General features: G+C 41.4%; 1 protein-coding gene across 2 annotated transcripts; it reads left to right on the top strand.

Annotated features, from left to right (window-relative positions):
* The first annotated feature begins 837 nt into the window (after window positions 1–837).
* On the top strand, window positions 838–8,317 carry barhl1b (BarH-like homeobox 1b). 2 transcript variants are annotated; one of them, XM_076283335.1, is made up of 4 exons: window positions 838–1,720; window positions 3,486–3,708; window positions 4,777–5,066; window positions 8,310–8,317. In XM_076283335.1, the coding sequence occupies exons 1-4, from the start codon at window positions 1,267–1,269 to the stop codon at window positions 8,315–8,317; spliced, it is 975 nt and encodes a 324-aa protein (XP_076139450.1). In that variant the 5' UTR covers window positions 838–1,266. The 2 variants fall into 2 exon arrangements, with proteins under 2 accessions (XP_076139450.1, XP_076139449.1); XM_076283334.1 differs by lacking the exon at window positions 8,310–8,317 and having other exon boundaries at window positions 4,777–5,097.
* Window positions 8,318–11,883: the final 3,566 nt, after the last annotated feature.

The following is an 11,883-nucleotide window of genomic DNA, read 5'->3' as shown; positions in this document are numbered from 1 at the left end:
TGTTAAATTGCCTTAAAAAAAAAAAACATTAATTTCCTATAACTAGCACTGCTGCGACCACATAACAAAGATTTTAAAATATTTTTTTAAAGTTTTGAATTTTGACAGAACATGATCGAGCTTACAGAGTGGGCAAGGAAAGACCAACGTCCTATAATAAGGCTTTTATCAGCCTCATCAATGATGTAATGAAAGCAAACAGTGTGAAAATTGCCTGTAAACAGTTGGATCTGAGTCTCCTAATGAATTCAGTGTCTCTTTTAATCAGCGTGAAGGGACGACGAGAGGGGGTTCGTTGGGCGTGGGGGGTCCAGTTTTCCTTTTCGCAAACCAGTCAACACCCCAAAATACACCTCAGCCAATAGAGACCAGCCGCTGGGGACTCACGTGGACGAGGCGCCCTTAAAAACCCAGTAGCAGAGTTTTCCCACAACTTCATTTTAGGCGTTTCGTCCTTCCTCCGCACCTCGAAGCCTAAGTTCCCCTCAATGTGTCTGTTTAACCTGCATTACCTCATTTCTGATTCGCCTCTCTTGCATTCGCTCTTCCGCTTTCTCTGTCTCTCCCTCGTGTTCTCCCTTTCACCAGTCCAGTTCTGTGGCTGGCGTTACATCACTTAGTTGGCACAGAATGATCTTCGCTCCTGCACTGTAGAAGCCCTGGTGACAGCAACGAACTTCCTCTGAACTGATGAAAATTTCAACAATTGGCTCTTCAACGCCGCTCAACTCCAGGTAGTCAGTGCAGCGTTGTCCTTGGTGCTGAAATCAACTCGTCTGTGCTGGTCGGCTGTCAAGGGTGGTGCTACTCGAAGTGCTGTATAACTTGTGAATGTTAGCGTGGTGTCTGGCTGGTATGCTCCATTTGATGATAATTCAAAATTAACAACGTCGAGACACTTAGAAAGAAAAACTGGATCCAGCGAATCAATTAAATTCGCCAACTGAGAATATTTTCCAGCGCTATCGATTTTTGTAGGCTGAGGAAACGAAAATATCTGGAGACGGGGTCGATTTCTTCCACTGCTTTAACCTAATTAACCTGGTGAGTTTTTTTTTCCTGTGTGTGTACAGTTAGCCTACATGAAAATATATCTGGAACAAGAAACTCTCTGAAAGACTGGATTTTCGACTAGACTGTGGAATTTCCTCCTGGATACGACACGATTAAATTGTAGGCTATTTTTGCCCTACGCTATTCAAGCTGAACTTGCCTGAATCCCAATGATAGTCTGAGCACTGAGCTTCGACGAAGCGCTGCTGAACTATGGAGCCGTCCACTAACGGGTCCAGTTTTGGGATCGACTCGCTACTCTCACATAGACCCGGCAGCCCGGTCATGTCGAAAGGGGACAGTCTTGTCGGGGAATGCCGTTCTCCGCTGGAGTTCAGCCCACGGTCTGACCTGGAAAGCGGATGCTCGTCTCCCCCCTCGCCGAGACGAGAATGCGGAGACGAGGCAGCCCAGCGACAGGGTCACGCACTCGGGCTGCCGGCCCACCTCCAGCTCGGCCAGATCTCTGCCGGTTCGCAGCCTCGGACTGTCACCTCATCTTTCCTTATTAGAGACATTTTAGCTGACTGCAAACCGCTGGCCGCTTGCGCGCCATATTCAAGCAACGGCCAGCCAACTCAAGAAGGGGGCCGACTGGCCTCTAAAATAGCAGACGAGTACATCGAAAAGATACACAGTAACTCTTCATCAGACAGCGAATACAAAGGTAAGGCGAAAGATAAGCATTTGCAATTCATGTTTTGTAAATAAATTGCACGATGATAACACGGCCAATTGGTTGATGAAGACAGAAGGAATTGTTCATTTTAATGTGGCTAGTCCGTGGAATAGCTGACTTTTGTTCACGAGCGCACACAAGGGAACTTCCTGTCAATCTATTAGCCTAACCCACAGGAACTTTTACGGATGGTTACATATGAAATATACATTTTCTTAGATTAAATTAACTATTTAATTTAGTTTTTAACGGTTTATATCAAACGAGTTGATTAAAGTAGGCTAGTTTAGTCTGGTTACAATAGGCCTCTATACTCCTACACCTGCTACAGTTCTTCATTGTTTAAGAAGCTGGAGTTCAACTGTTCCTGTTTCCTGACTTGATTCTTAACTCAGATTTTTTAAATGCTTGATATTAATAATATAATTGCCATTGAAACGCAATATGTTTTATTGTTGAGAAAAACGTAAAAAAAAGATTATAGTTTTACGAAAGTGCATGTGCCTGCGGTGCCTGTGTATTCCTCATATCTCGCGAAAGCGCAGGTTCGGGCCAAGAGGTGAAGACAGGGATGATAAAGCATTCGAGAGGTTCGCCTCCAGACACATGTCATCAAAGATCTATCTATCTCACAGCCTGTCACATTAATAGCACTTGGCATTTTCATTAAGTATTTAATGAGGCGCTGGCCACTCACTCACAGACCAATTACCAACATCAACATAAACAAAAAGGACTGACTATAATTGCTGTAATTATAAACATGTTTTTATGAAAAGTAATTCTATTTTGAACAATATATTAAATCCATTGAACAATATATATAAATACATTTTGTAACACTGATATACTTATCTTGTTTGGAGCCAAAGTTTAATATGACTATTTTCTATTTTACATTCAAATCACCATTTCTTTGACAATGTTTTTTTATATATATATGCCTATATGCTATATTTGCAAGCAGTGATGATTACACCACTGTAGTCCTTGACACCAATTTGCTGTGTTCAAACTTCAGGGTCACCACCTATAGGAAATATAGGGAGGGAGTGCAGTTCTTAAGAGTTTCAGAAAATCACCCATCTCTGTCAGGCTTTAAAGCCCTTGTAAGGACTCTGCACGCCGCTTTGATTTCGCTGATTCCGCCTCCTAATATTGCGGGGATTTGATGCAATTTGTCCCTGTGCTAATCAGATTTGTAACGCGGAGAGCCGGTTCACTCTTTATTTCGCCCTTATCCAGGCCCCTGTGAAGTCTGTGCCGTCTCGCTTGAAAGATTCCCTTCCCTTGCGGCTCAATTAACCGGATTATTGTGCTCCTTGTGAGACGCTTCAACCATTCAACTGGCAAGATCTCTTGCTTCGCGAATCGCTCTTTTTCTCTTTTTTAGGGGTTCAGAGAGAATAGATGTTTTTCTCTTGGATTAGCTGAAAAAGAGGGCGAATTCGATATCAGGCCACAACCCCCAATAAACAGCCATCGGAAGCAAGTTCCGCAGACCATGACAGAACATATCAAATTACCTCTTATGAAACCTTGAATCAAATTGATTAAAAAAAAACGGTTGGACATTTTATCAAGGAAATGCTGGCCTATTTAAATGTTGAACTGCAATGGTAATAGGCCTACATTATTTCAAAGCTGAAATTGTGAACCACTCTCCAAAGTTCTGACTTCAACTTTAAGCGTTAACTTCCTGTGGTGCATTTTTTAAAAAAAATATCTCATAAAACTGGGTTCATGCTTTCAGTGAAAGAAGAAGGCGACAGAGAAATTTCAAGCAGCAGGGACAGCCCGCAGGTCCGCCTGAAGAAGCCCCGGAAGGCGCGCACCGCCTTCACGGACCATCAACTGGCCCAACTCGAGCGCAGCTTCGAGCGCCAAAAGTACCTGAGCGTGCAAGACCGGATGGAGCTGGCAGCCTCGCTAAATCTCACTGACACACAGGTGAAAACCTGGTACCAGAATAGGAGGTGAGCACACATTTTATTGGTTCTTTTACTGTTGGACGACACAAAATATTTTGGTTGGTGACATACTCGACCGAGACACCCTAATAGTCTGACTGGCGGGTTAAAAAAAGAAAGTTTTCCATTCAACAGACTAAAAGTTCTTGTCAATTCAAATCACACATTTTCAGGTGACGAGAAATACACTGAGAAGAGTTTATTCATTTAGGCCTAGAGAAGTTAGGCTACTCCCAAAGGATGTTTTTTTTAGACAGAATTGGTTCTTATTGGATAGCTCTTTTTGTACTTTTTACGCATGCACATGCGATAAAGCATAAATCGCAGTTATATTAAGAATACTAATGGATTGTCTACAATTTGTGTCTTTTTTATTGAGACATCAAATGGATCACAATTTTTGTAAGTAACTAACAGTCAGGAAAGCAGATGCCCACAATACATTTAAGTAGTTTAGCTCCATTGTGTAGGCCTATCTACATTATTCTTTTCATTAATATAAAACGTAACAAGATGGTGCTCAGATTTGTCATGATATGCAGCCTTTAAACGATAGATAAGGTATACAAACAACACTTTCTGACATAAATTATAAAGTAGTGTTGCTGCTCCTTATGAATAATTAAGATTTCTACATATACCTTCACGGTTATTAATATTATCAATAATTTACTAAAACCGGCTTCAAGGCTGCATGGTCACTATTTACATCAGTGTAAATTACGACAGAAATAGGCCATGCCAGTGATTTCAAGTATGTTGCCTAAATATAACACAATTGATTACTTTTAGAATGCAATGTATCATATAAATTGGTATGTAAGTAATTATTTGTAGTATTAATATTTGTCAGGAAATTGACTTGGCTGATTCCAAGATCATGCATCATGAGTTTAGGATGCAAACGAGCTCGTGCAATGTGTTTTCATTATTGTGTGTAGGCTATTTATAGACAGGTCACAGATAAATATTTGTGCGCTTAGATGTGGTATAAATTGTTTGGTAGGGTTTTGTTTTATTTGTATGTAGTAGTTTCTGTAATGCTAAAATTAACACTGTTTTCTCTTGGGAAAGGACCAAGTGGAAGAGACAAACGGCAGTGGGACTTGAACTGTTAGCGGAAGCTGGAAACTACTCCGCTCTGCAAAGGATGTTCCCCTCGCCATACTTCTACCCACAGAGTTTGGTGTCCAACTTGGATCCCGGGGCGGCGCTATATCTGTACAGAGGACCTTCGGCCCCTCCACCGGCTCTGCAACGACCTCTCGTCCCGCGGATTCTTCTACATGGTCTTCAGGGCGGAAGCGAGCCACCGCCACCCTTAACCTCCCTCTCTGGCGTGCTGCCGCGGCCCACGCAGCCGCGATAAGCCGGTCACACTGGACTCACATTTAAGTCGGCAGCTTGGAACTTCATGAACAAAACAAAAACAGTGAGAAAGAAAAAAAAATCTATAACTGATGACATATGAATCAAGTCATGTCTTTTAAAAAGCCACAACGAACACCAGGACTGAATAATTGAATAATGTTCATTAGACCTATTTATTATTTATTTATTTTCCCCGATGTATTTATCATGGATATATATTTATATATTGTTTACCCTCAGAATTTCCTTGTAGGACAGTATAATTACAGCAACTTCAACAAGGGCGCAATAATGTTGCTGTCACTTGAATCTTAAAATATCAGGAGCCATTTTGTTTCTACACCAACTATTATGATTATTATTATTATGATTATTGTTATTATTATTATTATTATACAATTGACGCTACAGGATATTACAATTGAATATAACTGTAGGCGTAGCCTACTATTTCCAAAATCGAGCTATTCCATAGATTTTAGATTAGCAAACATCTCAAATTCATTTCTTGGAAAATTGCCTTTAATTAGGCGACTTCATTAACATAAAACAATGTACAGAAGGAGAAAAATACGTGTAAATAAGAATATTTTGTGTTATATTCAAAGACAGAACCATGATTTAATATATTTTGACGTTCTCTCGTGTGCATCCTTCTCATGATCTCTTAAGTGTCAAGGCGAAGGGGATCCAAGGCAGTAGCACCCAAGGCTGAACATTTCGGCAAGAATTCTCAGATTTCCCAACTTCATGGGAAGTTACAAATTGACGAAAAACATTCATTTGTCAAGTTTAGTTTGCAGGGTCATCGGGACCAAAATTAAGCCAACGGAAGTCCAATGTCACAGAGGACAGGACATATTAAGATTAAACTGGATGTCCAACAGCCACCAAGACTGAACTGAAAGAATCAGTAAAAACATACTAGCCCTAAGAACATCCTTCTACCGTTCATCATCAAATTTTATAATAAAGATTCAAGCATTCCATTTTAGAACAATAGTAAGAGAGGGCGAGTAGCCTAAGAGGAGGAGACGGAGAGAACGAGGAAGAGAGAGAAAGAGTTGACATACATATCTTCTTTGGTATAAAGAAAAATTAGCCACTTTAATAATTAATCATTGGATTCTGACGAACCATTAGATAATAATTATGGTAATGTGGAGTGTGTTGCCAATATGGCTCTCCTCTCCTTCCTGCTCAAACATGTCAGGCGTATTGAGGCATTAGACATTGTGCATTATTTCTGTCATTGGGTATATGAAACCATCTTGTTACTATTTTTGGTGAAGCTGTATATTGGACATATTAATTTGTGAAGTGATTCTCGTATTTCAATTTATATAGGTTCCCCTGTGCAGCAAGTGCAATTCCTTTTTATCTCTTACCTTCTTTTTTGTTGGTTTCTTTTTTACAACCCCAACACACACCTGCAGAACTATTGAGGTTGGGCGTGCAGGGGGAGCCGAGGTGAGGAGCGTTACTTTTATAAATGTGCAAATAAAGATCCTTTCATTACATATGCACTGAATGAGACTCGGGTGTGTAGCCACGTGTGTAAATGAGTGGGGGGGTCGTGTTCGGGGGGGTGTGAGAATATTGCTGCTGCCGCTTCAACTCACGGGTAAAATTGCTTTTTCTCACTTCTCTCCCCCCTTCATTGGAGAGATTATGGGAGACAGATTGGCTGCGTGCATGGGTAAAGCCCCCCCCCCCCCCAATCATTCGGTGCTGTTCTAGGAACACTAGGATATGTATCAATCTTTGAGTTAAAGTACTTGACGCCCCCAATCAATGAGGAGGGCTTTGGATAACATTCTGCTTATGCAGAGAGTAACATGCAATGTGTTGCAGAGCACAAAAACTCAAAATATGAACTGCGCAATTCGTAAATGTATTTTCATTCCTAATGATAAAAATTGTGGCAGAATTTGTTCTTAATAGTTTATACTAAGATGACGTAAATAAAAAATCACAGTCATCAGAAACACAGAAATTCTAGGAGATACAGAATTATGACCACCTGCAAACTTTCCCTCTGTAATTTCCCAGCACACATCCATTGCAAGCCATTCCAGCTGCAATCCACCGCTTCACTTAAACCTGATTAAATTATGATAACCACTCTTTATAATGTGCTAGGGTTTAGATGCAGTATACAACAAAACATTTGTACAATATGTTTCCACAAACCAAAATGTTATTTTTCCCATGACTTAACGCTTAAAACAACTATCAACAAGCTATAGAAATGCACCAAAATGCAGGACCGCAAGTAGGTCCTATTGAAACTATATGGTCCCCTGACATAGCCTTCATGCTCTTTGAGTTCACTTAATATAACAATTCACTATCTCTCTGGCTCAAGTTGAAAATTATCATTGTCCTAGATGATAGTTATATAAAACGAATTAAAGAGCATTTCACAATGTATGACTAGAAGTTGGTTGCGTTGGTGGAGGTAAATGACAACACCAACAACTTCAGTCGAGAAGCATAATGAAATGGCAGTTGAAATTCTATTAGTAGTAAGGTGTTTGAATAATTTTGAACATGTCTGTCAAACACTTTGCTCAAACCCCACACTATTTGGTTAGCATCGCGGATTTAATTTGTCAGACCCAAAAAGTTATTTAAAAAAGAATGTCAGTTGGGAGAGGAGCGATGGTATCAACCTTAACCTTTCGGAGACGCCAAGAGATTATCGCGCGGATTTTGGTGTTGCCAAGTTGCCAGTAAAAAATGAGAAATTTAATTCTGTCTTGATATCTTGATATCCCAAAAGTTTAATCTTACTGTATCTTTTTATGAACATATTAGGTATGTCTCATTGGTCCATGTCACCCGTAGATTTATTTTAGTTGGACTAAATATTTCGCATCGTGGCAACTAATGTGCACCTCTCTCTCGCTCTCTTGCGCTCTCTCTCCCTCTCTGTCTGTAAATGGTCAGGTGTCCAGCAGGGACAAGTGGCAAAGAGCGCCACATTTGATCAGCTTACGCGCACATCCATTTTATAATACCAGCACTCAGTCAACACGCCTGGCTGAGCAAATGGCCATTTATAGTGCCATTTTCATTCGTTTTTCATAAACAATATGTGGATGAAATATTAATAGCCGGTCTAAGTGTGTAATTGTTTAAGTGCCCCAAATGATCCCATTTGGAAATGGATTGTTTCCATGCTCTTTTCTTGAAAGTGTGGGTAGTCTGCTCTTTGCCAAACTGCTCCAACAGCTGGTGACCGGGCGATGCTGACAGTGGGCCGGATCAGCGAAGGGGACAGCTGGTCAGCGGTGCCCTGGGTGCCCCCTCCTTTCCCGCCCCCCTCTGGTGCGGAGACTGACTTTAAACAAACCGAAAGATCTGCCCGTGATGCCCGGGGTTTGGGGAGTTCAAACTGACAGGTTCGCTGAATGGGATATTAACGATTAGACAAAAGACTTTAATAGCTTTTAATTGAAAGTCGATAACGGGTATGATTGTGCCGTCCCCCGCTGCAACTTTCGCATAGCACATGTCATGAGCCTCCCTCGGCGGTTCCTATGACATTAACTTCATCGTTGCCCCATATATCATCCGTAATTGAAACATTAAAATTAGGGGGAGGCCGCGACAAGTAAGCATAACGAATTCAGACTATTTATTTAAGACTTATTATTGCAGAACCTGTTATGAAAATATTTTAATAACAAGTAACTGACAACACAGTACAGTATTCGGACATGACTGTATTTAAGAATGTTTTCTGTGATCTGACTGATAACTTAAAAAGGATGGTGATTGGGGAACTCTTCAATATTAATGAAAAAAGGGTTATTCTTGCGAAGTGCGCAGCTGATTGCAAGAAAAGCTGGACTGGTCTCGTTAAAAGATGCGGAGGTTTTTGCATGTGAAAGGATCCTGGTAAATCCCCCGGCTCTTAGCACGGATTGTCCCCGGCTCAGGGTTAATGAAGTGCGGATAGAGTCTCGCTGGGGCTCCCGACAAACAAAAACACAACACGGAGAGGCTTAGAGCCGACGGATCAGTGACTGTGATTATGCTCATTGATTCAGAATAAAAAGCAAACAAAACAGCCTTCACATGAAATTAGGAACCAATCAAAGCCATATTTGCATTCTGATGTGGGCGAATGTCATTTTTAGACAGAATATTCTCCGTGTCCCTCAGCATGCAAAAACCAACTGAACCTTCTTTTTCCTATTTTTAAATAAAAGACTAATATGGAGAAGTAGATCCAACGATTTCCAAAATTAAAAATAAGAGGTCAAGGTCAAAATTACTTAAGAACTTTTGGTCAGATGGTTTCTAAGGCCAACAACAAATTAAGATGCAACTTCATTACATTATATTGTTACTGAGAAACAAATAATGAAGATGTTGTTATTAGCCACAATTGGAACAGTCTAATTTTACGCTATGTGAATGATCTTAATTAGGAGATACTAGCAAAAACACATTCTAACTCCTTTAAATATCAGGAAATCCTAGCACCTGACACAAAATAAGTTTTCTTTATTGTGATTTTAGGATCAAAACTGATAAATAAAACAATCAAAGAAAATTGGTAAAGCAAAGCAAACAGAAACCAGTACAATGCACTGCAGACAGAGATATTGTCAGTATTACATAAAAAATAAAATAGCACATTGAAACAATGCACCACAGTGAAATACTTGTTAAAGTATTTTCACTGTAACTGCACATGTAATGAGTACACAACAGAATCTCTGCAGGGTCTGTTTTGAGTCATAATTTAACTGAAGTTGAACTAATACTGTGTTGTGTTCACAGGGAATTCACCTAGCTGCTCTGTATAGCTTACTACTACATCGGAGACCACATCTCCATACAGTAATGCTTTGGAAGGAGAGGCAGACAGGCAGGGCGCTGAGAGACTCATACCCAGGGATGAGCACCAAAAGTGGGGCAGAGGGGATACATGGGTCCCTCACACCTGCTGGTGAGCCAAGGCTCCTGGGTGACCCTGGCGAGGGTAAAAAGCTTAAGCGACCGATATTAACTATCTCGTCCTCTCACCATCTCTCTCTCTCTCTCTCTCTCTCTCTCTCTCTCTCTCTCTCTCTCTCTCTCTCTCACACACACTTTCTCTCTCTACTTCTCTCTCTTACACACACATACAGAGTGAAGGATGGCCAACTACAAACACTCTAAAGTGCCTTATAACTGTATCTGTCAGGCAGGCCACAGAGAGGAAACCCTTTAGAGGACACCATCAGTGTAACTGGGAACAGAACGAATGGTTGGATGAGATGAGATGCTATCTTAGAAAGAGAGAGAGATAAAGAGAGAGAGAGAGAGAGAGAGAGAGAGGGAGAGGGAGGAGCCAACAATAGAGACACTGAAGGCGTGCACACATTTGGGAGAGGAGGAAGATGGAGGAGAGGGATCATGTGAGAGCGATAAAGATGTACACACACAAACACCATAGATTGCCAGGAAGAAAGAGAGAAAGGTGTAGAGGAGAAACAGACAGAAGATGAGAGAAGGATGGATAGAGAGACTGGAGAAGATAAAGAGAAAATGTGAGATAGAGAGAGGAAGACTGTTAGAAAGAGAGATAGTCCCCATGGCACTGCCCTATGTAAGAAACACTAGTGTAGCCTGAAGGTATGATTTGTTAGGAAAGTAAAGTATGTGTGTGTGTGAGAGAGAGAGAGTAAGAGAGAGAGGGAGGGAGAGAGAGAATGCAAGAGAGAGAGAGAGAGAGAGAACGAAAGAACACCAAGCCAACCAGCAGACAACCAAGCAATCATCTCCCCAATAAAACCCAAAGCATTCCAAGCCCAGGTCAGGGGCACAAGTATTGACATCCCAATCTCCGCAAATAATGAACACTTTTCTCTCTAACACACAGAGGGAAACACACAGAGATAGAAAGAGAGAGAGAGAGAGAGAGAGAGAGGACAGCAAGACTAGAAGATGTAATTAAGTGTAAAGTGTACGACTAGCAACCAGCATGAGAGACGCCTGTGGACACATGGACACACACACACACACACACACACACACACACACACACTCACATTCATTTTAATTTGAAACCTTTGCATTCAGATTGCAAAACCTCACATAAAAGATTTGTACACACATATAGCTCCACCAGGAGAGCTCATGTACTGACATACCAGATAACAAGAATAATAACAACAACAACAATGCATAGTTGTTGTAGGGCTCCTATCTCTCATCTCACTAACCAAACCTATGGAGATGGTGACAACTCGATCGGCCTCTCACACACACGCCCTCTGGTCAGTAATAACTGCCGTGTTGCACAGCAGGGGAGCATGTAAAGCACACTGCTATTAGATTACAGGGTGATTATCTAATCAATAAGTCCTGGTTAGAAAGAGCCCTGGTGGTCACTCAACACCCCCCCCCCCCCCCCCCCCCACACACACACACACCCACACACATACCCACTTCACTCAGTCTCTCACCCCCCCACCCTCACACACCCACACAGCACACAAAAGAAAGCACAGCGATATGACACAGAGAAGAGAGGATGCCTCTGGGAATATGCCTCAGCTGTGCTTAGATAACATGTCTTCTGTGCGTCCAGTCGCTTTGCCTTTGCCACACTGACGACATGCATTGGAGGTTAGAACGTCGACACCAACATCACCAGCTCTTTGTGTCATTTAAGGGTACAAAATAAAAGGAAAACACTCACAACACACACAGCAAAGGCAGAGAGAGGTTGACATATAGACAGTGCAAAACAAGAAGTAATCTACTGAGTAACAAAGCATGGTTACACTGATAGTGGCTTAGTGGTTT

This window comes from Alosa pseudoharengus, unplaced genomic scaffold (genome assembly GCF_046254945.1).
Source record: "Alosa pseudoharengus isolate Yale_2024_CS ecotype anadromous, Long Island Sound unplaced genomic scaffold, YU_APseudo_1.1 YU_APseudo_1.1_scf_14, whole genome shotgun sequence".
NCBI classification, from domain to species: domain Eukaryota; kingdom Metazoa; phylum Chordata; class Actinopteri; order Clupeiformes; family Clupeidae; genus Alosa; species Alosa pseudoharengus.
This window is presented reverse-complemented; position numbering and strand designations above follow the sequence as displayed.

Bases quoted from the DNA above. Each gene is read 5' to 3' on its own strand.
- barhl1b (XM_076283335.1), top strand. From the start codon at position 1,267: ATGGAGCCGTCCACTAACGGGTCCAGTTTTGGGATCGACTCGCTACTC. The intron at 1,721-3,485 runs GTAAGGCGAAAG...TCATGCTTTCAG, and splicing joins ATCAGACAGCGAATACAAAG to TGAAAGAAGAAGGCGACAGA. The intron at 3,709-4,776 runs GTGAGCACACAT...CTCTTGGGAAAG, and splicing joins ACCTGGTACCAGAATAGGAG to GACCAAGTGGAAGAGACAAA.